The sequence below is a fragment of the Eumetopias jubatus genome, unplaced genomic scaffold (assembly GCF_037043125.1).
Source record: "Eumetopias jubatus isolate StellerSeaLion01/CBP00866 unplaced genomic scaffold, mEumJub1_p1.0 scaffold_1, whole genome shotgun sequence".
Taxonomy (NCBI): Eukaryota; Metazoa; Chordata; class Mammalia; order Carnivora; family Otariidae; genus Eumetopias; species Eumetopias jubatus.
In genome coordinates, this window is record NW_028274807.1 from 28,588,583 (window position 1) to 28,610,663 (window position 22,081).

A 22,081-nucleotide genomic window follows, 5' to 3' on the forward strand; every position below is an offset into this window, starting at 1 on the left:
AAAAAACTAGACAATCAGAGTTAGCAAATAGGTTCGAAAGGGGTTTAAGCATTCTATGGGATGATTGGTTAGGCGGATGACCTTTCACTTCTCTTTTAAACTTTAAATTCTAATCCTGTTGTGTATGTAGAATCAATTTGCAAGACAGACTGTTAGGAAAATGATAGCTGGTGGTAGAATCATTATAGGAAAACAGGTTTCTCTTTCTGAAAATTAGCTCCACTGCCAATTTATGCAAGTTCTATAAATTTGTTTTCCCACGATTATGCAGACTATGATGTTGGTCATTTTAGCTCTAAAAAGAAGTCATTAATCCAAGTGAATAAAGTGCCGGGGGGTGGGGGGATGACACATTTTGTAGTGAATGACAAGGAAATTTGATTAGAAAGTTCAATTATCTTTAAGACAAATGACTAAATAGCTTTTGGAATACAGTAAGATACGTTTCGTTTTAAATATATATTAGAGTGGTTTACTGTACATTTTAGAAAACATGGGTTTTCAAAATCTTACCCATCTACATCAAAGTTAGATACTTTTTGGACCCACGTGACTTCTTAGCCTCCTCAGACCTGAGAAACATTTTTTAGCTTTAACACCACACCCGGAAGCAAGAAGAGACCTGAAGTTTACCCCTTCGGCATGGGTCAGAGGAGTGAATGTCCTGATTTTGTATCACTACCCACAGCACTAGGCAGATAGGGTGAGAAGTAGAAAAGGCACCCCAGTGACACGTTGTTTCTCCCTGCGTCGGTATTCAAGACCTGCTTGGATGATGTTTGTCTTTATTGAATTGGTTTTTAGTTTTTCAGGTTTAGGTCTTCAAAAAGTAATTTGGTTACTTTTACATACTCTAATTGAATCACTTTGGTAGGATGTTGTTTTTATTGAGCCAGACACAATGAAAGCTCACACTTAAGGCTCTAAAGGTTCAAATGAAAAAGATTATCCTAAAAATAGCTTTGACCAATTTGATTTAATCTTTATCACATAATTTAAAGCGTTCAAGTTCTTTACTATATGATGATTATCTACTTCAGTGATTGAGTTTTAAAATGGGGATAGAGAAACAGTTTCTCAATTGTGGTTGATACAGTGTAAGGTTAATTCATAAAGCCTTTCTTTCCCCATTTTATCTTAACTGTTTTTTAGGATTTGATTTGTCTGGTTTTGGGGAATAAATCAATGTATTAACTTCATTTCTTAACACATCATGAAAATTTAACAAAGTAATATTTTAATGTTAGATAGGTTTTATTCAATTTTCTATAGAGTGTGTAGTTTGAGAGGGGAAAAATGATAAAAAGCTTTATGATACCAGTATTCTGAAACATTTTCCCATTCTGGATAAAGTCCGTGGGTATATTAGGTCTTATAAACCTTGCCTGGGGAGACACTAATTAAAGGAACTTCAATGACTATGATCAGTTTTTTTAATAGAAACAGATGTTGAAAATAAAGACCTTATGAAAACTAAAATCTTCTGCATATATATATTTCTAAAATGTTTAAATGTTGTATTTTTCTAACAGAATACTAGTCACACTGTCTTCCAAACAACTTCCTGCATAGCACAAAATACTTTATTATTCTTTAATTTGCGGTTCATTTTTTAACTTTATATTCAGAGTGAAGAAAAAAAAAAGGATATCTTGAATTCAAAACCAGACATTATAAATAGCATCATATCATCTTAAATCTTTTTTTTTTAAGATTTTATTTATTTATTTGTCAGAACTAGTGTGAGCACAAGTGGGGCAGCAGGCAGAGGGAGAAGCAGGCTCCCCGCTGAGCAGGGAGCCCAATGCAGGACTCGATCCCAGGACCCTGGGATCATGGCCCGAGCCAAAGGCAGACTTTTAACCCACTGAGCCACCCAGACGCCCCATATCATCTTAAATCTTAAAGTACTTTAGAATTATGACAGTCTACCCCACAGACTCAGGCTCCTAGAATTTGACCTGTTGCATGTTCCGCTGGGCCCACTACCTCTGCCAGGTGCTGGGATGTAAGGATGACAAAGATGTAATCCTTGCCTATAAGTTGTGTACCCTCTAGCTGAGGACCAGACATAAACAAACCAAAATACAATTTTGCAATGAGATGATTGAAAGGTCTGCTGAGTGCTTTGGAGTCCCAGAAATGAAAAACCATCCTCAGCCTGTGGAGTTCAGGGAAGGCTGTCTAAGGAAGGGGTAAGTCCTCCGCTGAGGCTTACAGAATAAAAGAGATGTCTTATTCCTTTAGCTTGATTTTAGGCAAATGGGGCTGATTTTATGATTTAAAAATGCATTACCTGATGCATTTTTATGTCTGATCTATTTTATGAAATGAGGATGATTGTAGGGACTGTGTGGGCGAATGGGGGAAAGGGCACTGAGCAGAAGGTTCTTTACTTTCTATACGCTATTTCTCCCACTGTTATGTCTTATTCATGTGTAATGACAAGAATTTAAATATAAAACCAATTATTTGTATAAATGCTATAATTGAAAGCATGAAAAGGACCAAAACAACAAAGCAAATAAATAGCAGGAAATATTGATGTAAGGATTTCAGTCAGAAGCCCTGACTTCTATTAACTGCTGTCCACGTTTCTTCTCCAGCTCAAGAGGAGCCCCTTCTAAAGCCTCCTTCCTGCGACCCCCCCCCCCCGCCTCACCTAGGTCTGTATTCATGTCTGAGTGTCAGGTGCCCCAGCAAGGGCCACAAGCAGGCTGTCCCTGAACGGACTGAACAGACCCAAGACCTGGAGAGCAGCAGAGCTGGGGCTCAAATTGGTGGTGACTGCCAAAGTCACTGAGATTGTTACTGCAAACATTTGCTTACGTGCCCAGATGAGCAAAAGACAGATCAGGGGGAAGTATGGGTGGCAGTTTCTTCAATAAAAATGAAACCATTTAAATAAACAGCCTTTTGACAGATGGTAGGCCAGTGGCTTCATCTTCCTAGTTGAAGAACATATTTTAATGTTCCCCTTCAATATTTAAAGACAGAAATTCTCCAGGTACATTGTGCATACTCTCGTTTTTGTTTATTAATCCCCTGGGGTGGGACCTGTCAGGTTATTGACGCCACCTTTTTACGGATACTGTCATTATGTCTGCCCAGGGATCGTGTCTGCAGTGGTGTTTCTCGGCCTCAGGCTGACTAAAACCTTCAATCTGGAAAGCCTTGTATTCTGGGCCAGTACGGGCAAGAATGATATTGTGGTGTTTATTTACCATTTTTGGAAAATCAAGTCAGAGTTCATGGACCTTTCATGGCAAAGCAGCACTTTCATCCAGGCAGCACATAAAGAAGAATGTTAATTAAGTGGTTAATTAATTGATAAATGATTCCTCCAAATAGACTTTAATCGTGTATTTTATAAGGAACTCTATTTGTTTTAAAAGACAATAAATGTCAATAGATTCTTGTGATCAAATTTTGATATACAAATTAGTATCCATTACTAGTAATTTTACTATACCCGCATTCTTTTTCTGCCTAGTACAGGAAGTTCCACTTTTTGTGGTATTTAATTTAATACATATTTTTTTTCTTTTTACTTTGTTACTGAGAAACCCCAGTTGTTTTTTTTTTTTAACATTTTATTTATTTATTTGACAGAGAGAGAGAGCACAAGTAGGCAGAGAGGGAGGGAGAGGGAGAAGCAGGCTTCCCGCTGAGCAGGGAGCCCGATGCGGGGCTCGATCCCAGAACCCTGGGATCATGACCTGAGCCGAAGGCAGCCGCTTAACCAACTGAGCCACCCAGGCACCCCTGAGAGAAACCCCAGTCTTTCTAGGATAGTACAATTCTGGTATTTTCATTTAAACCTGTTTAAATATCAAAAATAATTTTGTAAAATGAAAATCTGATAATTGAGAACATTTACACATTATCATAATTTGCAAATTATATAAAGCTATAGCAGGTGATACTTGATTTAACAAGGAAGGCTTTGATATTATAAATTCACCCCAACAGCATTATGTATCCTTAAAAATGATGATTTCTTGATCAGAACACTTTTAGAAAGAACATTCATCACATAACCCTTGGTTCATAAATGTAATTTAAGATAAATTCAATACTTTGTTTGAACAGCTAAAACAAAAGGCATGGTTTTGTTAGGTAATTGCACTGTTCAATAATATATTCCATTAAGAATCACTTTTATTGCTGTTGTCAGTAACAAAACTCTCTTATAATTTGGAAGTTATGGAAGACTATGGATACGTTCTACAATTTTCCTGGTTGAACCAATTTTTAGCAGTTAAATCTGTGTATCTGGGAAGAAGTAGCCCAAGATATTAAGGAATATACAATTAATTTCCATTTCAGCTGGTACAAAGACATGGAGGGTTGGGGGACCATGGAATGATTCAGGGACCTACAAGTTAAATTAATTTCAAATTGTCACATGGCAAAGATCAGTAATAACAAATTAATATGCAAGCATCCATATGCACATACACACACACATTAAAAACTTACAATTCTGAAATACACATACGCAAGTTTCTTCTCGTGTTCTGTGATGAATGCAACATTTTAAGCAGAATATGCTTTATAACAAAAAGTGCGTGAAGATCTTGTCTTCAAAGATGGGGAACATTTTTAAAACAGAGTGTACCCTGTGAGTAAACACAGAGTATCTGGTAAGTGTACTTAAACCCCCAGGAGCTTTGATCAAATACCAGCTGTTACATCAGTTCTGTCGGTAATCTTTCTTACTGATCTGTGACCTTGACCTTGTGCTTGTATCTGTATGTCAAATCTGTTTTCGGGTTGGGGAGACCATAGTTGAGTTTAATAGGATTTATGCTCCAATCTCAAAGGACGGAGCATATACATACACATGTACATGTACACATATATATATTCATATACATATACATACACACACTGTAAACACTCGATTCCAGGAGAAGAAAGCAGCATTTCCCATTATACTTTATATTTTGGTAGGGATTGGAAAATACTATGCTCTTGAAAACTGATAGAAAGCGAGCACCGGTTACTTTGAAGAGCTATTGAAAAAGGTTAAGAGAACCTATATATACCTTCTGTTTATTTTATATTTAAACCCTTTTTTCCCACATTTATGTGCTACCCAAAATAATCTGTTAATGAGTGTTTTGTGTTTCTTCAGAGAAACTGTAGTTTCTTCAAGAACAGTAGGAGGCAGTGAACAGACATTAATATTAATGCTAAATAAACATACGTATTCTTTATCATATAATGATTCTCTTCTAGATTTTTAAAAGTTGTAGTTAGAATTCATTTTAGCTAACAATATTCTAGTATTCTGTTTTCAAGCTAATGCAACACATCATCCAGGAAAGCATTACATTTTTGGAACAGAAATTGTTGGGCAATTGAGCTCTTTCTCTAGCATCTTTCATTCTGTGAGCCTTTTTTAACTTAAAAATATCCAACTTTTTCATCTTCATTTCTATTTAAAATTAATTTTTTTATAAACTGTAGAGGCAGAGTAAAATGGATAGTGGATTTTATTGAATCTGAGTCATATACATAAGCCTTCTGAGTATGTATCAGCCTTCAGAACAAAGAAGCTCTTCTTTATTTTGCTATATCAGTTCTAGGGGATATTTGTTTCTGTTGCCAGGACAAATAACTGTCCACTCTCTCATATGCATTCATCTACGTTATCAAGGATCCTAAATCTTTACTGTTGCACTTTATTTGGTATGTAGTCATTGTGAGATAAGCCAAAGCTCCAGTTTGAATATTAGCTCATATTTAGCTTTTAAATAAACATTTGTTTGAAATTCCTTGACCCTCCCCCCCCCTTAAAGAAAGCAGTGAAGATAATTAATTTGGGGGGTATTGGATGGGCAGGGTGTATGGCTGTTTGAAAATCACTTCCTTACCTCAGAATTCACTAAAAAGACTATAACGCATATTGGTCAGGACTATTTCCACAACTTTATGATAGCATTGTCATCTTTCTGATTAAAATGCTTATTATCATTTTATCAACTACAATTTGATAAATTACTTGGAATCACAGAAATAAAATTTTAGAGTTGAAGAGGTCTTCAGATACATGTCCTTCTATTGAACACTTGAGTAGGTCAAACACTAGTGTGTCCTAGTGAGTCGCTTTTAATAGGGTATGTGAGTGACACTGTTTTACTCCTGTGGAAGCAGCTGACAGCAAGTTAAAGCTGATGGACCTGGAAGTTAGGAGCAAATTTGGCCTTGGGCAAAAATATGTAAGTCCCTTGGGCTGCAATGGAGAGCATCTGGGCAGGCAGTTTACTCACTACAGTGTCAGGGGCTTCTGTTACCAATCTTAGAAGACTATTTACATCTCAAGTGAGAACCCCTGGGAGAGGGCAAAAAGCTCTTATGTTCTAATTTAATGTTGAGACCCCCAGTTGAGCAAAATATTTTTAGATAAGTTTATTTTCCTGGCACCCATCAAATTGTACAACCACACATCCATCTTTTGATAACGATAATACTGCAAAGAAAAGTACTATCTTGGAATTCAAATTATATCAAAGGACATTAACGAATATTCCTTTTCTTCAATAAGAAATATATTCTAAGAAATGAAATTTCAGGCTTCCCCTTTTACCATGCCCTTGTTATTCTCCTTGAAAAGGCAGCAATTGAATGTTTCTTTTATTTTTTTTCTTAATTTTTTTTCGAAAACTGACTTTTTCCCATTTCTGTCACTGATTTATTATGCTTCTATTGTAGTGGTGGTCAGTCTGTTAGATTTAGTTTTAATAAAACAATAGTTACAATAATTAAGAGAGTAACAAATGATATTTACAGTTTTTTAGACAAAATAGCTCAGTTTTCCAAATGTTTACAAATACTTAGAATTCTTTTGTTTTTCAAGTTTGAGAAATAATTGACATACATTACTATAAGTTTAAAGTGTACAGCATAGTGGCTTGATTTATGTATATTGTGAAATGATTACCACAATAGATTTTGCTAACTCCCATCTTCTCATATAAATACAATTTAAAAAAAAAAGAAGAAGAAAGGAAAAAAAATTCTTCTCATGATGAAAACTCTTAAGATTTACTCTCTTAACTTTCCTAGACAGCATACAGCAGTGTTAGCTGTAATCATCATGCTGCATGTTACATCTTACATCCCTAGGACTTACTTACTGTATAGCTGGAAGTTTGTACCTTTAAACCACCTTCCTCCAGTTTATTCTTTCCTAGCATTTTTTTTTTTTTTTTTTGGTTATTCGGTGTCTTTTATGGTTCCATATAAATTTTAGAAGTGTTTTTTACACTTCTATTTAAAAAAAGCTATTGGACTCTTGATAGGGATTGCATTGAATCTATGGATGGTTTTTGGAAGAATTGACATTTTAACAGTATTAATTGTTCCAATCCATGAACATAGGATACCTTTTCATTTATTTGTCTTCTTTCTATCAGTGTAGTTTTCAGAGTAGAGATGATTCAGTTCCTTAAATTTATTTCTAAGTATTTTGTTTTTGATGCTATTGTAAACAGGATCGATTTCTTTTTAGAAAATTTGTTGCTAGTGCATAGAAATGCTACTGATTTTTGTATGTTAATTTTGTATCTTGCAGCCTTACTGAATTTATTGATTACATCTAATGGTTTTTTGGTTGGTTGAGTCTTTAGGATTTTCTATATATAAAATCATTTCATCTGCAAATAGGGACAATTTTTGCTTCTTCCTTTCTAATTCTGATACCTTTTATTTCTTTTTCTTGCCTGATTGCTCTAGTTATGACTTCTAGTACCATGTTTAATAGAAGTGGCAAGATGGGACACCATTGTCTTATTCCTGATCTAAGAGCAAAAACTTTCAACTTTTCACCATTGAATGTAATGTTAGCTGTGGGCTTGTCATATATGGCCTTTATTATGTTGAGATGTTTCCTCTATGCCAAATTTGTTAAAGAGTTTTTGTCACAAATAAATTGTGAATTTTGTCAAATGCTTTTCTGTATCTAGTGAGATATGATCATCATTCTTTCATTCCCTTAATGTGATGGATCACATTGATTGATTTGCTGGTGTTGAATTATATCTGTGCATCTCAGGGATTAGTCCCATTTGATCATGGTAAATGTTTCTTTTAATATGCTGCTAAATTTGGTTTACTAGTATTTTATTGAGAATTTTTGTCTCTGTGTTCATCAAGGGTATTGACTGGTAGTTTTTTGGGTTTTGTTTTGTTTTGTAGTAGTGTCCTTTTTCTCGTTTTGGTATCCAGATAATGCTGGCCTCATAAAATGAGTTTGGGAGTGTTCCCTCCTCTGATTTTTTTGGAAGGGTTTGAAAAGGATTGGTGTTAATTCTTCTTCAAAGTTCAGTGAAATTCACCAGTGAAGCCATCAGGCCCTGGGGTTTTCTTCATTGAGAGATTTTTGAGTACTAATTCAAACTCCTTACTAATTATTGTCTATTTAGATTTTCTGTTTTTTTTCTGGATTCAGTCTTTGTAAGTTGTATGTTTCTAGAAAATTTCCCATTTCTTACAGATTGTCTAGTTTGTTGGAGTATAGTTGTTCATAATAACCTATTATGATCCTTTTCATATATGTGGTATTAGTAATGGTAATGTCTCCTTTTTTATTTATAATTTTTGTTGACTTGGGTAAAAAATAATTTTTAATTTATAATAGGGGGTTCACTATAGTCTTCATTTCTTAAGGAAGCCCCCAGGACCCTTAATCTGAAATGTTACTTTTTCTTTCCTGTTCTGTGAAATTTAGTGTTGAGTTTCATGTATTGTAACTTTTCATTGGCCCTTGTTTGGAAAGCTTAATCTCATACATTTGGATAAAATGTTTGGTGTTATGTCCTCTTGATAAATTTTTCTTGGATTTTTGTTTCCTTTTCAACTTTTTTAAAACTTTCGTTCAAAGTTTCACCTTAGAGAACACCAAGAGTTTTCTAAATTATTTACCTCAATTTGTATTGCTTTAATAAAAGTTTCAATAATTAGGACTTCAGAATCTTCCTAGTACTTAGATATTTTTCTTTTAATCCTTAATGAAACATCTTAATATTTTTCTTAGCCTTTTGTGTAAAAAAATCCCTAAAATAATCTACAGTGAAAATTAGGTAATATTGTACAATAGGAGTTATTCTTGAATGTCACAATTAAGTAGACTTTCAGGTATTTTTGCATTTTGAGGAAGCAGAGCCAAAAATTAAAATGCTCATTAGAGTGGTATCGGAGAAATACCTTTAAATTCAATACTCAAACAGGTATACTTGATAATGGAGAAGAAAGTAGAAGAGATTTCATGGAAACAGTTGGAAGTTATGAGGTATTTACTAGACATAATTTAAATACCATACAAAGTGGCTTCATAGATGTTTAATCTCTGAAATGTGTTTCTAATGGAGAATTTGATCTTAAGTAAGATACTGAGTCCTTTCCTTAAAAACAGCTGGAGGAAGACCTTTCTCATTGTTTATTTATTGTCAACCAAAAGTAGTCCCACGTACAAGAATTCTATTAGATTCATCCTTCATAAAAAAAACAAAAACAAAAAAAGATTCATCCTTCATTTATCCAAGTAGAATTTTATTTTGCCATTTCAAAAATTGTTTAAAAATTCAGTAGATGTTCCCTTTGCTTAATAAGCCATTTCCAAATAGAAAGTGCAAAACGCATTGCAATGAAAATAGTTTTAACTACTCAAAGAATCAATATAACACCCATTTGGGAACTGTTAACATGCAAATTATTTACAACTATCTTATTGACTAAAGTTCTAAAAAAAAAAAACTTAGACTTCAACATAATTTCATATTTTTCAGGTGCTTAAAAGAAAATGTACCTTTAAAAAAAATATACTCTGAATTCACACATTTTACTAAATATTTAACTAAACTAGCCTTTGTGTTGAAACTTGGATCGTTCCCCAAATCTATGTATATGGTCAAGATTCCATGGAATCCTTTAATGGTTTAGTTTGATTTTATTGTTTTTTTAAATCTAACAATTTTTTTACTGTATGCTAGCTAGAGCAGTAAAATGTCAATTTTATAACATTTAAAAGATTTTCATGCTTATAAACAATTTTAAATCAATAAAAAGAAGATTCAGTTTATAATTTTAACATTATAACAGTTGTACACGAACTTTATTAAATTGTCATGAAATGCATTAACCCTTGATATACTCTGAAGCAGGGTTCTTTGGACCTGGTGTTAGTTTTTGAAACCTTTTTTTTTTTTTTTTTAAATATTTCTAACTAGTAGGAAGGATTATACTACATGACTTTTATTCGTTTTAAAAGTTTTAATCAATGTGTTTTTAATAGGAAAAGAACAGTTATCTTGCTATTACTATATGTGCCCAGGGAACCTTTTGTAAATCAAAAATACATTATGGAACCTTAGTGATCTTAATTTTCCTATATCATTAAGTATTTTGCCATTTTCTGATCTTGATAATTAATTCATTATTTATTTCCAACTGTGCCAAATACTAAAAAGAATAAGCAAAGAGAAAATAATGGAAGTGCCTAGAAGGGTGATGCAGTAGTGAAATAAGTCATCATTATATAATCTTCAATTTCCTTATTGCATAGCCCATTAATTCTATATCATTTTTCATGAATTTTTAAAAAGTCTGGAGACACTGTCTTTGTAGTCTTCCTAGTCTGTTTTAAGTTTTTAGTAAACACAGTAGAGAATTCAGTATTTTTCATTTTCCATCTGTAACATCAAAGAAAAGAAAGCTGGCATAGGAAGATGCTTCAATTAGATGAATCAGAGGATGACTGCAAGAGAATGATAGTAGCACTCTAGACATGATGATGGTGACATTGACCTTATAAGCAACATCTCTGACTGTTGTCTTCAGATGATAACATCGTAAACGAATTTTTTCAAACTCAGGAATCAATGAGTGAACAATATAGTTCAACATTATAGTTCTTTTATTTTTTCCAGGTTTATTGAGGTATAAATGACAAGTAACATTGTGAGAGTTTAAGGTCTACAGTGTGATGATTTGATATGCACATATATAACAAAATGATTACTATAATAAAGTTAGTTAATACACCCCTCAACTCACATTGTTCCCATAACAATATAGTTCTAAAGACAAAAAGGAAATACAGTATTTCTTTCATCTAGTCAGTTGCTCAATAAGAAGGGCTGCATCACTCACTATTTTGTGACAAGAACCTCAGCTGTCCTGTTTTGCTCAAAGGAAATAGGACAGTATCCTTTCTTTTATGATGTTGGCACATCCAAATTTATTTGAAATGGTTCATAAGGGCAAATTTTGAAGGCTGGTGTGTAATAAAAGAGATTGGAGGAAAACAGAGACACGGATATGAAATAATCCATTGGGTTGATCTTTATAATTGGTGTTAGTAAATCTAAAAATAAAAAATATATATTTTGCAATTATGGAACAAGGAAGATTTCTTTCCTCTCTTCAGCATAATTATGAGCTGTCAGAGTTTTCCAAAGTAACACATTTTGAATTATACAAGTACAAAAAGAAGACCCAGAGGTGATGATAATGCTTACCTCTTAGACATGTACCAGTCTGGAATTGGTACTTAAAGGATGTTTCCAGGTTCTTGCATGACAGTTGATGAGCTGTCAGTTGCCCATTATCTTTCAAAACTAGGAAGATAAGGAATTAAGAATGGGCTTGGTGTAAATTGTGTAAATTCTTAAAATTCTGATGTTTTATTTTATCCCTTCATTCTTTCTTTGTTAATTATTCATAAATTGACTTAAATATTAAAATGTTTGTTGGACCCAGATGGTAATGGTGATGCCTGTTTTTCTTGGTATACTGAGGGTTAAACAAACCCATTAAAATTACAGAGCTGATTTTGATTTACAATGATAAATCTAAAATCAAGATTAAGTCACCTCTTAATATATTATTAAAGGTTACACTAAACTTTTTGTTAAAATCAGTTTTTCTAAAAATTTTATGGAACCACCTTATAAAAATGACAACTGAGTGGGAACAAATATTGTTCAATCAGGTTTTATTTTTTTCTCCTTCATATATATGTATTTTTAGGGTTCGTTAAATCTTTCTCCGCTTTGCCTGCCATACCTACCAACCTAATGTTTAAAGATAGGATATTAATATAACCTATTTTAGTTTCTAAACTAAAATTTTTCTTATAAAATCTGATGAGAGTGGGTCACCTGGGTTGCTCAGTCGTTAAGCGTCTGCCTTCGACTCAGGTCATGGTCCCAGGGTCCTGGGATCGAGCCCCACATCGGGCTCCCTGCTCAGCGGGAAGCCTGCTTCTCCCTCTCCCATGCCCCTGCTTGTGTTCCCTCTCTTACTGTGTCTCTCTCTGTCAAATAAATAAATAAATCTTTAAAAAAGAAAAAATCTCATGAGAGTTACAAAACTTACTTCATTTGTTCATTTGTAATTCTTTCTACCTTTTTTTTCCCTGCCCCCTCCTTACTTTTATTCTCTGTTTTCTTTTACCCCCCATAAACCAAATGTTGTGGATGATTCTGTTCCCTTTGCAAAATCACTTAGCAAGTGTATGCCATATAAGTGAAGTCTCTTCCTTATTGTGTTTATGAGGAGACCGTTGAGTATCTTTATTTTTTTTTTTAAAGATTTTTTTTTTTTATTTATTTATTTGAGAGGGAGAGAATGAGAGATAGAGAGCATGAGAGGGAAGAGGGTCAGAGGGAGAAGCGGATGTGGGACTCGATCCTGGGACTCCAGGATCATGACCTGAGCCGAAGGCAGTCGCTTAACCAACTGAGCCACCCAGGCGCCCCGTTGAGTATCTTTAAATAGACACAGGCTCTAATAAAATCATTGTCGTAAGTTTTGAACGTGCAAGTAGATCCACTGATAAGGCATTAAATCACAGTATTTTGTAAAATATTCCAGTTTTAAAATATACTGCTTGCCAATCTCTCAGGAAGCCTAATTCCTAATAGTATGTTGACATTTAGATATTTTTAACCAAATATACTCAAGTAGTGTTAAGCATCTGGCAACATTCTTAAGTAATATGTATATAAAATTAAAAAGGAAGCCAACTGTGTATGTCGGTGATTCAAAAAAAAATGTGGTTGTCTTTTTGCTAAAAGAAAATGAGTCAGGCTAATACTGACTCTAAATTTTAACTTTAAGAAGTCTTTTTATTAGGTGATGGTAATATTTTACATTATACCCTAATATCTGTAGTCTCAGGGAGCTGTACTGTATCCAATCACCTTGTCTCCTTTAGTTTTTTTCCTCAATTTCTCAATTAAGTTCTATTCTTTATTCTAGAAATGTGAAAAGGCAAGATTTGGGAAAGGTAGGAGGGGATTGTTAATGATTTCTCCTGCTTCAGTTATTTAAAGGAAAGAGAGGGAAGTTATCTGAAGAAATTTGGCTCACTCAGTTCCCTGAAGAGCTTTTACTTGTAGGATCTGAGTGACTTCAAGCCTTAAGTAGTCTCAGAATTCCTACTTTTTTCAGCATTTCATTTTTTGCTAGCACGTTGGTAGGTATTGCCACTGAGTGCCTCCTGAAGCAGCACCTCGGGAAATACAGCCTTTGATTTACAGATTCATCTTATTTAAAAAAAAACAGGTTTCCTGTTAAAAGAAGGTCTTTCCTCCCTGATTCATAATGGTGCTGTTTATACAATTTTTTTCAAAAAAATTAATGAAAAATAACCACATGGACTTAGAATTTTCTGGAAGCAATTATTCATCTTCCCATCAGGTCAATTCTAAATTTGTTTCCTGCCCATTTTTCTAGAGGGTGATGTGATTGCCTATGTATACACATAGTTATATTTATACATATTATGGTAACCACATTTTCTAAACTAAAAATTGGTATAAGTACCTTAACACATTTTTCTAAATTAATGATTTTTATTTTAGGATCATAAAATTTTTTCAAGTCACATATAATAGTTTAATTTATTTATACTTTATACTGATAGCGAAGTCACACAAAAAGAAATAGCATGGGTGGGGAAAAGAGTATTCTCTATGAGGAACATCTTAGAAACTTAGAGTTACAGGTTCGCCCATAACCTGTCTGTCTTCTTCATCTGTTAGGAATGGACCTCACATTAAAATTTCTACATAGAGCAAATGAGTGAAGGTTTAAAAATGGATACATTAAACCTCTGATAGACTTGATCAGCATCTAGAGAATCACTCTCTTCTGTTTTTAATAGGTCATGGTAGAAATGAAGTTTGTGATTATACTTCATTGTTTATGAATATGACTAAGACTGTCACACTTTGCATCGGCCTACAAGATATTTGTCAGTCTTCCATTTCTTTGAAAACAGAAATCCTACAAATTACTTATGGAATGTGTGATGTTTCAAGGATGCTATCAGAAGTGAATCTGCTCTGTAGTACTCAACCCTACACACAGCTCATCAGATGAGTCCATGTCATATGCATCTCTTTTCTTTTTTTCCTGCACATCTGTTTTTGTTCCTTCGTAAGCTTCCAGTAATATAAGAAAGCTAATTCTAGCTCCCTTATAGAGCTACATCACTATAAAAGAGACTTAGCATTTATATTACTCTGCGTAAAGTGCTCATGAAAATTCAGAAACTTAGAAATACTAGATTCTTTTGCTTGTCGGTATCATAGCATAATACTAGTTCTGTCCCTTCTTAACTTTTTTATTTATTTATTTTTTTTAGAACACTGCTATTTGCATTTAATTGGAAACAAAAGATGAAGAAGGAGAAGCAGTATATTCGCTAAGGAGTCTATCTGCTTGCTGCTGCAGACCTATGTATTAAGGAATTCTTTTGCTTCATCTTGCATAGGAGTTGATCAGCTCTGTGGTCAGACTACTTTGGAATTTGCCTGTCTTTCATCTTGTTGTTGCCAGAGGAAATCCTGGTTGGAATGTAACAGGACATCTCCGTCTGATTACTATGGAAGGTGATAAACTGACACTTACTTATTAAAGTTACATCTCACTCACCCACAGAAAACCATTCTTTAACGTGAATAGAAACCAAGCCCTTGTGAACACTTCTATTGAACATGACTCATGGAGAAGAGCTTGGCTCTGATGTGCACCAGGATTCTGTTGTTTTAACTTACCTAGAAGGATTACTAATGCATCAGGCAGCAGAGGGATCAGGTACTGCCGTTGACAAAAAGTCTGCTGGGCATAATGAAGAAGATCAGAACTTTAACATTTCTGGAAATGCATTTCCCAACTGTCAAAGTAATGGTCCAGTTCTCAATACACATTCATATCAGGGATCTGGCATGCTGCATCTCAAAAAAGCCCGACTCTTGCAGTCTTCTGAGGACTGGAATGCCGCGAAGCGGAAGAGGCTGTCTGATTCCATCGTAAATTTAAACGTGAAGAAGGAAGCTTTACTAGCTGGCATGGTTGACAGTGTGCCTAAAGGCAAACAAGACAGCACATTACTGGCCTCTTTGCTTCAGTCATTCAGCTCTAGGCTGCAGACCGTTGCTCTGTCGCAACAAATTAGGCAGAGCCTCAAGGAGCAAGGATACGCACTCAGTCATGATTCCTTAAAAGTGGAGAAAGATTTAAGGTGCTACGGCGTTGCATCGAGTCACTTAAAAACTCTGTTGAAGAAAAGCAAAGCTAAAGATCAAAAGCCTGATACCAATCTTCCTGAGATAACTAAAAACCTCATCAGAGACAGGTTCGTAGAGTCACCACATCATGTTGGACAAAGTGGAACAAAGGTCATGAGTGAACCCTTGTCGTGCGCTGCCAGATTACAGGCTGTTGCAAGCATGGTGGAAAAAAGGGCTAGTCCGGCCACTTCACCCAAACCTAGTGTCGCTTGTAGCCAGTTAGCATTACTCCTTTCAAGTGAAGCCCATTTGCAGCAGTATTCTCGAGAACATGCTTTAAAAACACAAAATGCAAATCAAGCGGCAAGCGAAAGACTTGCTGCCATGGCCAGATTACAAGAAAATGGCCAAAAGGATGTTGGCAGTTTCCAGCTCTCGAAAGGAATGTCAAGCCATCTCAATGGTCAGGCAAGAACACCGTCAAGCAAACTAATGGCAAGCAAAAATACCACCTTTCAGAATCCAATGGGTGTCGTTCCTTCTTCCCCCAAAAATGCAAGCTGTAAGAACTCACTGGAAAGAAACAGTATCAAACAAGCTGCTAATAATAGTTTGCTTTTACATCTTCTTAAAAGCCAGACCATACCAAAGCCAATGAATGGACATAATCATAGTGAGAGAGGAAGCATTTTTGAGGATAGTAGTACACCCACAACTATCGATGAGTACTCAGATAACAATCCTAGTTTTACAGATGATAGCAGTGGTGATGAAAGTTCTTATTCCAACTGTGTTCCCATAGACTTGTCTTGCAAACATCGAATCGAGAAACCAGAACCTGACCAGCCTGTTTCTCTCGATAATTTAACTCAGTCCTTGCTAAACACCTGGGATCCCAAAGTCCCCACCACTGTAGACATCAAAGAAGATCAAGATACCTCAAGGAATTCTAAGCTAAATTCACACCAGAAAGTAACACTTCTTCAATTGCTACTTGGCCATAAGAATGAAGAAAACGTAGAAAGAAACAATAGTCCTCAGGAAGTACACAGCGATGTGACCAAGTTCAGTACCCAGAATTACACGAGGACTTCTGTAATAGAAAGCCCCAGTACAAACAGGACTACCCCAGTGAGCACTCCTCCATTCCTTGGATCCACAAAAGCAGAGTCCCCCATCAATCTTTCCCAACACTCTGTGGTCATCAGATGGAAGTCCCCACCATATACCTGTGGCTCTCAGGCTGAAAAGCCCACAAATACTGCATCTAACCACTTGATGGACCTTACAAAGAGCAAAGAATCGCAAGGAGAGAAACCAGTCCAGAACGAAGGCGCCCAAAACTCTGCGACTTTCAGTGCCAGTAAACTGTTACAGAATTTAGCTCAGTGTGGAATGCAGTCGTCCCCCTCAGGAGAAGAGCAGAGACCTAGCAAACAGCTGCTAAGTGTCAACACAGATAGACCTGTAGGCATGGTTGATAGATTAAATAGTCCTCTGCTCACAAATAAAGCAAACGCAGTGGAGGAAAACAAGGCATTTAGCAGTCAAGCAACGGGTCCTGAATCAGGACTTTCTGGTTCTGAAATAGAAAATCTGCTTGAAAGGCGCACTGTCCTCCAACTGCTCCTGGGAAACCCCAACAAAGGGAAGAGTGAAAAGAAAGACAAGATTTCTTTACGAGATGAAAGTACTCAGGAACATACAGATAGAGCTTTAAGTGAACAAATACTGATGGTAAAAATAAAATCTGAGCCTTGCGATGACTTACATATTCACAATTCAAATGTTCACTTGAGCCATGATGCCAAGGGTGCCCCATTCTTAGGTATGGCACCTCCCGTGCCGAGAAGCACAGCTGCCTTACCAGTGTCCGAGGACTTTAAATCGGAGCCCGTTTCACCTCAGGATTTTTCTTTCTCAAAGAACGGTCTGTTGAGTCGACTGCTAAGACAAAATCAAGAGAGTTACCTGGCGGATGATCTGGACAACAGTCACAGAAACAGTGAACTGACAGTTCTAGAATCAAAGAACCTTTGCATGGTCCCTAAGAAAAGGAAGCTTTATACTGAGCCTTTAGAAAGCCCTTTTAAAAAGATGAAAAATAACATAGTTGATGCTGCAAACAGTCACAGTGCTCCGGAAGGACTGTATGGGTCCTTGCTTAACCAGCAAGAGCTGAAATTTAGCAAAAATGATCTTGAATTTAAATACCCTGCCAGTCATGGTTCAGCCAGCGAAAGTGAACATAGGAGTTGGGCCAGAGAGAGCAAAAGCTTCAATGTTCTGAAGCAGCTGCTTCTCTCAGAAAACTGTGTAAGAGATTTGTCCCAGCACAGGAGTAACTCCGTCGTCGAGAGTAAAAAGAAAGGACACAAAAATAACGTGACCAGTAGCAAACCTGAATTCAACATTTCTTCTTTAAATGGACTGATGTACAGTTCCACTCAGCCCAGCGGTTGCATGGAGAACAGGACATTTCCATACCCAGGAGTGGAAAAGGATCCCGTGAGTCCTCCTTTTTCTGAGCACTTGGGCTGTGCAGGGTCTAGACCAGAATCTGGGCTTTTGAATGGGTGTTCCGTGACCAGTGAGAAAGGACCCATTAAGTGGGTTATCACAGATGCGGATAAGAATGAGTACGAAAAAGACTGTCCAAGGCTGACCAAAACTAACCCAATACTGTATTACATGCTTCAGAAAGGAGGCAATGCTGTTACCAGTCGAGAAACACGGGACAAGGACCTTTGGAGGGAGCCCTCCTCTGCCGGAAGTGTCTCACAGGTCACAATCAAGGAAGAGTCACTTCCTGCTGCAGAAACGAAAGCCGCTTTCTTTAATCTAAGAAGCCCCTATAATAGCCATATGGGAAGTAACGTCTCTCGCCCACACAGCGCAAATGGAGAAGTTTATGGACTTCTGGGAAACGTGCTAACAATAAAAAAGGAATCAGAATAAAATGTACCTGCCATACAGCTTTGGATCTTTTTTAAAACATACTTAGTAGGAACTTGAGATCTGTATAAATAAGAGCATGATTTGAGCAAAGCATGATATAATTGAAACTTTTTTCATTTTGAAAAGTCTTGGTTACTGGTGATGTTTAAATATGCATACTACTTTTTGCTTTACGTTAGAGGTCATGAGGAAACTATCGAACTAGCAATTGGTTGTTTAACACTCTGTAGGCATCAGACAACAACTGTGAGTAGCCTATGAATGAAATTCTTTTGTAATCAGATAATAGGCTTAAATGAAAATGTAAATCTCCATCCACAGTGGATTAATGCATTTTGCTGCCTTTATTAGGGTACTTTATTTTGCTTTTCAGAAGTCAGCCTACATAACACATTTGTTTTTAAATCCAAATTGTTAAATAACTCTTTAAATGTTAATTATAGGATTAAAAAAAAACCTAATTCGCTTCTCATTATCTGATTCAAAAATAAATTAGAAAAAAAATATGCATACATTTTTCACTTTTGCTAAAAAAAACATTTATTTTTAATTCTTGGAAGGGGTTTTGTGGTTCCCAACGTGTTTCCCCCACCCCACTCCTTTTCAATATATATTTCTTTAAACCTTGTACTACTTAGTAAAAATTGATTACAATCGATGGAAGTTTGATAGATCCTTAAAAAAAGGCAGATTTCCATTTTTGTATTTTAGCTACTTTACTAAATTAATATTCCTCCTTTTACAGAATTAGGAAAGTTAACCATTTACCTTCAGGTGGTTTCCTGAACAGTTGAATATTTAAGAAGTTGTTTTTAACAGAAGCAAAATGGCTTTCCTTTGGACAATTTTCACCATCTCTTGTAAAAGTTACTTCTCACCATTTCTGTGGTACCTGTGAGTCTTATGACCAGGGTTTCTTAAAAGCTGGACTCAGACCACATGCATTAGAATCATCTGGAGCACTTGTTTTAGAATGCAGATTCCTAGGCAGCATCTCAGATCTACAGATCAAGAATCTCTGTTAAGTGGACCTGGGAATCTTCCATCTGCATCTAAACACACTCCCTAGATGTTTCTTCTGCATGCTGAAGTTTGAGAACCATTGCTTATGACTTTTCTCAGAACACAGGATTGTAAAAAAAAAAACTATTTGATGCCTATATTTTCCCCAGTACAGTTATACATCAACTCAAAATTTGCAATATTATAGTTCATATATAGCCGTTATGTCTTTGGAAAATCGGGTTCAGAATACTTTTTATGACAAAAAAAAAAAATTGGGTGGAGGGGACAACTTTCATATCTGGCTCAACATCTCAGGAAAATCTGTGATTATTTATGTGTTCTAATGAGTAACATCTACTTAATTAGCCTTAGGGATGGAATAACAGGGCCACTTACCAAACTCAGGTGATTCCAGGATGGTTTGGAAATTTCTCCTGAATACATCCTTAGTTTCCATTAAAATCATTGTCCTAAGAACATTGTTGACAAAATGAAAACATTTATTTCAAACCCAAGAAAGGCACTAAACTCAGATTGACTAAACAGAAAAATACAAAGGGCACATATACATGACAGAGTTGTACATGGTCACTCCATTGGACCTATTATTTTAAAATTGCAATTAGAAGTAAACATTGATGTTATCTTGGAAGAACTTATTATTGAGCCACATGAGGTTTTGATCTTGAAACAAGTCCATATGTTTAAGTTCAGCTTTCACAGTCCACAGTTCATTCACCAGATAATATTTTTGTTTTTAAAAGTGAGCCAGGTTTGCAACTGACCTATCAAAAAATTGTTATATAATCAACTATTAATTAGAAGGAAATCTATTTGAAGTTGTTCTACTTGAAGTCGTTTCTAAGATTTTTATATTAAAAATGGGCGTTATTTCCTAATACGATCTAAAACCCTAAATGATTATTTTTTTCTCGAAATGATTTGTAAATAGTTACTGGATATATTATAAAACAATAGTCAGGAGTGAATATTATGCTATATCATGGAGAGATGAAGGCATACGCTTATTCTGAAGTGAAAATCCCACTGGCCAGTGAATATATTCTACTTCATCCCATATTGATTCTGTGACAATCTTGTCTACACTATAGCTTTTAAGCAAGTCATTTTTTTTCCTGCCATTATGAAAGGTCTGGAGCCTTAGAGATATGCTAAAAAAATTGTTGGTATTCCCCTTTGGTCAGGGGAAAATGGGCTTTCACAAGGGAGTGAAATTTAGGTCAGGGAAAAGAACATCAAGGACCGGCATCGCTATATTTTTGTTTGTTTCTTCGGTTGGTTGGTTGTTTTTGTTGTTGTCGTCATTCACAGTTAAAGGAATGAGGATATATAATACATAGATAAACATGACCAGAAGAATGACGTTCTGATTTACTAGAGAATGTCCCCAATTTGAGTTTAGGGTGATTTTAAAGAAGAACCAGTGAGAAAGGGCATACATCCATAAATTCACTTTGTTTATGCATATGTAGATATGAGGATGCACATATACACATTTTCAAGGACTATTTTAGATATCTAGACAATTTCTTCCTAATGAAGTCATTTGTGAAAGGGGTACTGCAGCTCTCATTGACATCAGTAAGGTAGCATTACCTGTTTATTCTCTGGTACATGTTACAGAAGAGTAAACTGGTGAGAGTATATATTTTATATATATATATATATATAATATGTATATATATATATTGACTTGTTACATGAAGATGTTAAAATCAGTTTTTAAAGGTGATGTAAATAGTGATTTCCTTAATGAAAAATACATATTTTGTATTGTTCTAATGCAACAGAAAAGCCTTTTAATCTCTTTGGTTTCTGTATATTCCATGTATAAGTGTAAATATAATCAGACAGGTTTAAAAATTGTGCATGTATGTATACAGTTGCAAGTCTGGACAAATGTATAGAATAAACCTTTTATTTAAGTTGTGATTACCTGCTGCATGAAAAGTGCATGGGGGACCCTGTGCATCTGTGCATTTGGCAAAATGTCTTAACAAGTCAGATCAGATGTTCATCCCAACATGACAGTATTCCATTTCTGGATATGACTTCTGTGGTTTAAACTTTGTGAAAGAATGTGCTTTGAATCCAAGGGTCTTAAAACTTTTTAAAATCAAGTCAACCACTTTTCAACATAACGAGTTCACACAACTACTTTCATGAATTTTTTAATCCCATTGGAAATGTACTGTTATACCAGGTGTATCCCAGTATATTGGAATACAGGCACATTACCACTCATGAATTCTGGGGTTTACACAACCAATTTTGATGCGATCTGCTTAGTAATATAATTTGTCATTTTTATTAGAGATTTCATTTCTTCATGTGATGTCATGAAACTGTACATACTGCAGTGTGAATTTTTTTGTTTTGTTTTTTAATCTTTTAGTGTTTACTTCCTGCAGTGAATTTGAATAAATGAGAAAAATGCATTGTCTTTGGTTTCAAATGACTGTTATTTTGGGCGCTTTCTCTGGTTTAGGTTTTCCATAAATATAAAACTCTCTGGTCATGAAAATAGCAAGTCTTCAGGGATGCTTTACCCTTCTCAGAAAAAAAAGGAA

General features: G+C 35.3%; 1 protein-coding gene across 1 annotated transcript in view; it reads left to right on the forward strand.

The window, feature by feature from the left end:
* The window catches only part of NRIP1 (nuclear receptor interacting protein 1), a 96,014-nt gene extending 74,073 nt beyond the window's left edge, over nucleotides 1–21,941 (forward strand). Inside the window, exon 4 of the mRNA XM_028113755.2 lies at nucleotides 14,660–21,941. Within this exon, the coding sequence (XP_027969556.1) occupies nucleotides 15,012–18,485 (3,474 nt within the window). The 5' untranslated portion in view covers nucleotides 14,660–15,011 and the 3' untranslated portion in view covers nucleotides 18,486–21,941. The remainder of the gene's footprint in view (nucleotides 1–14,659) is intronic.
* Nucleotides 21,942–22,081: the final 140 nt, after the last annotated feature.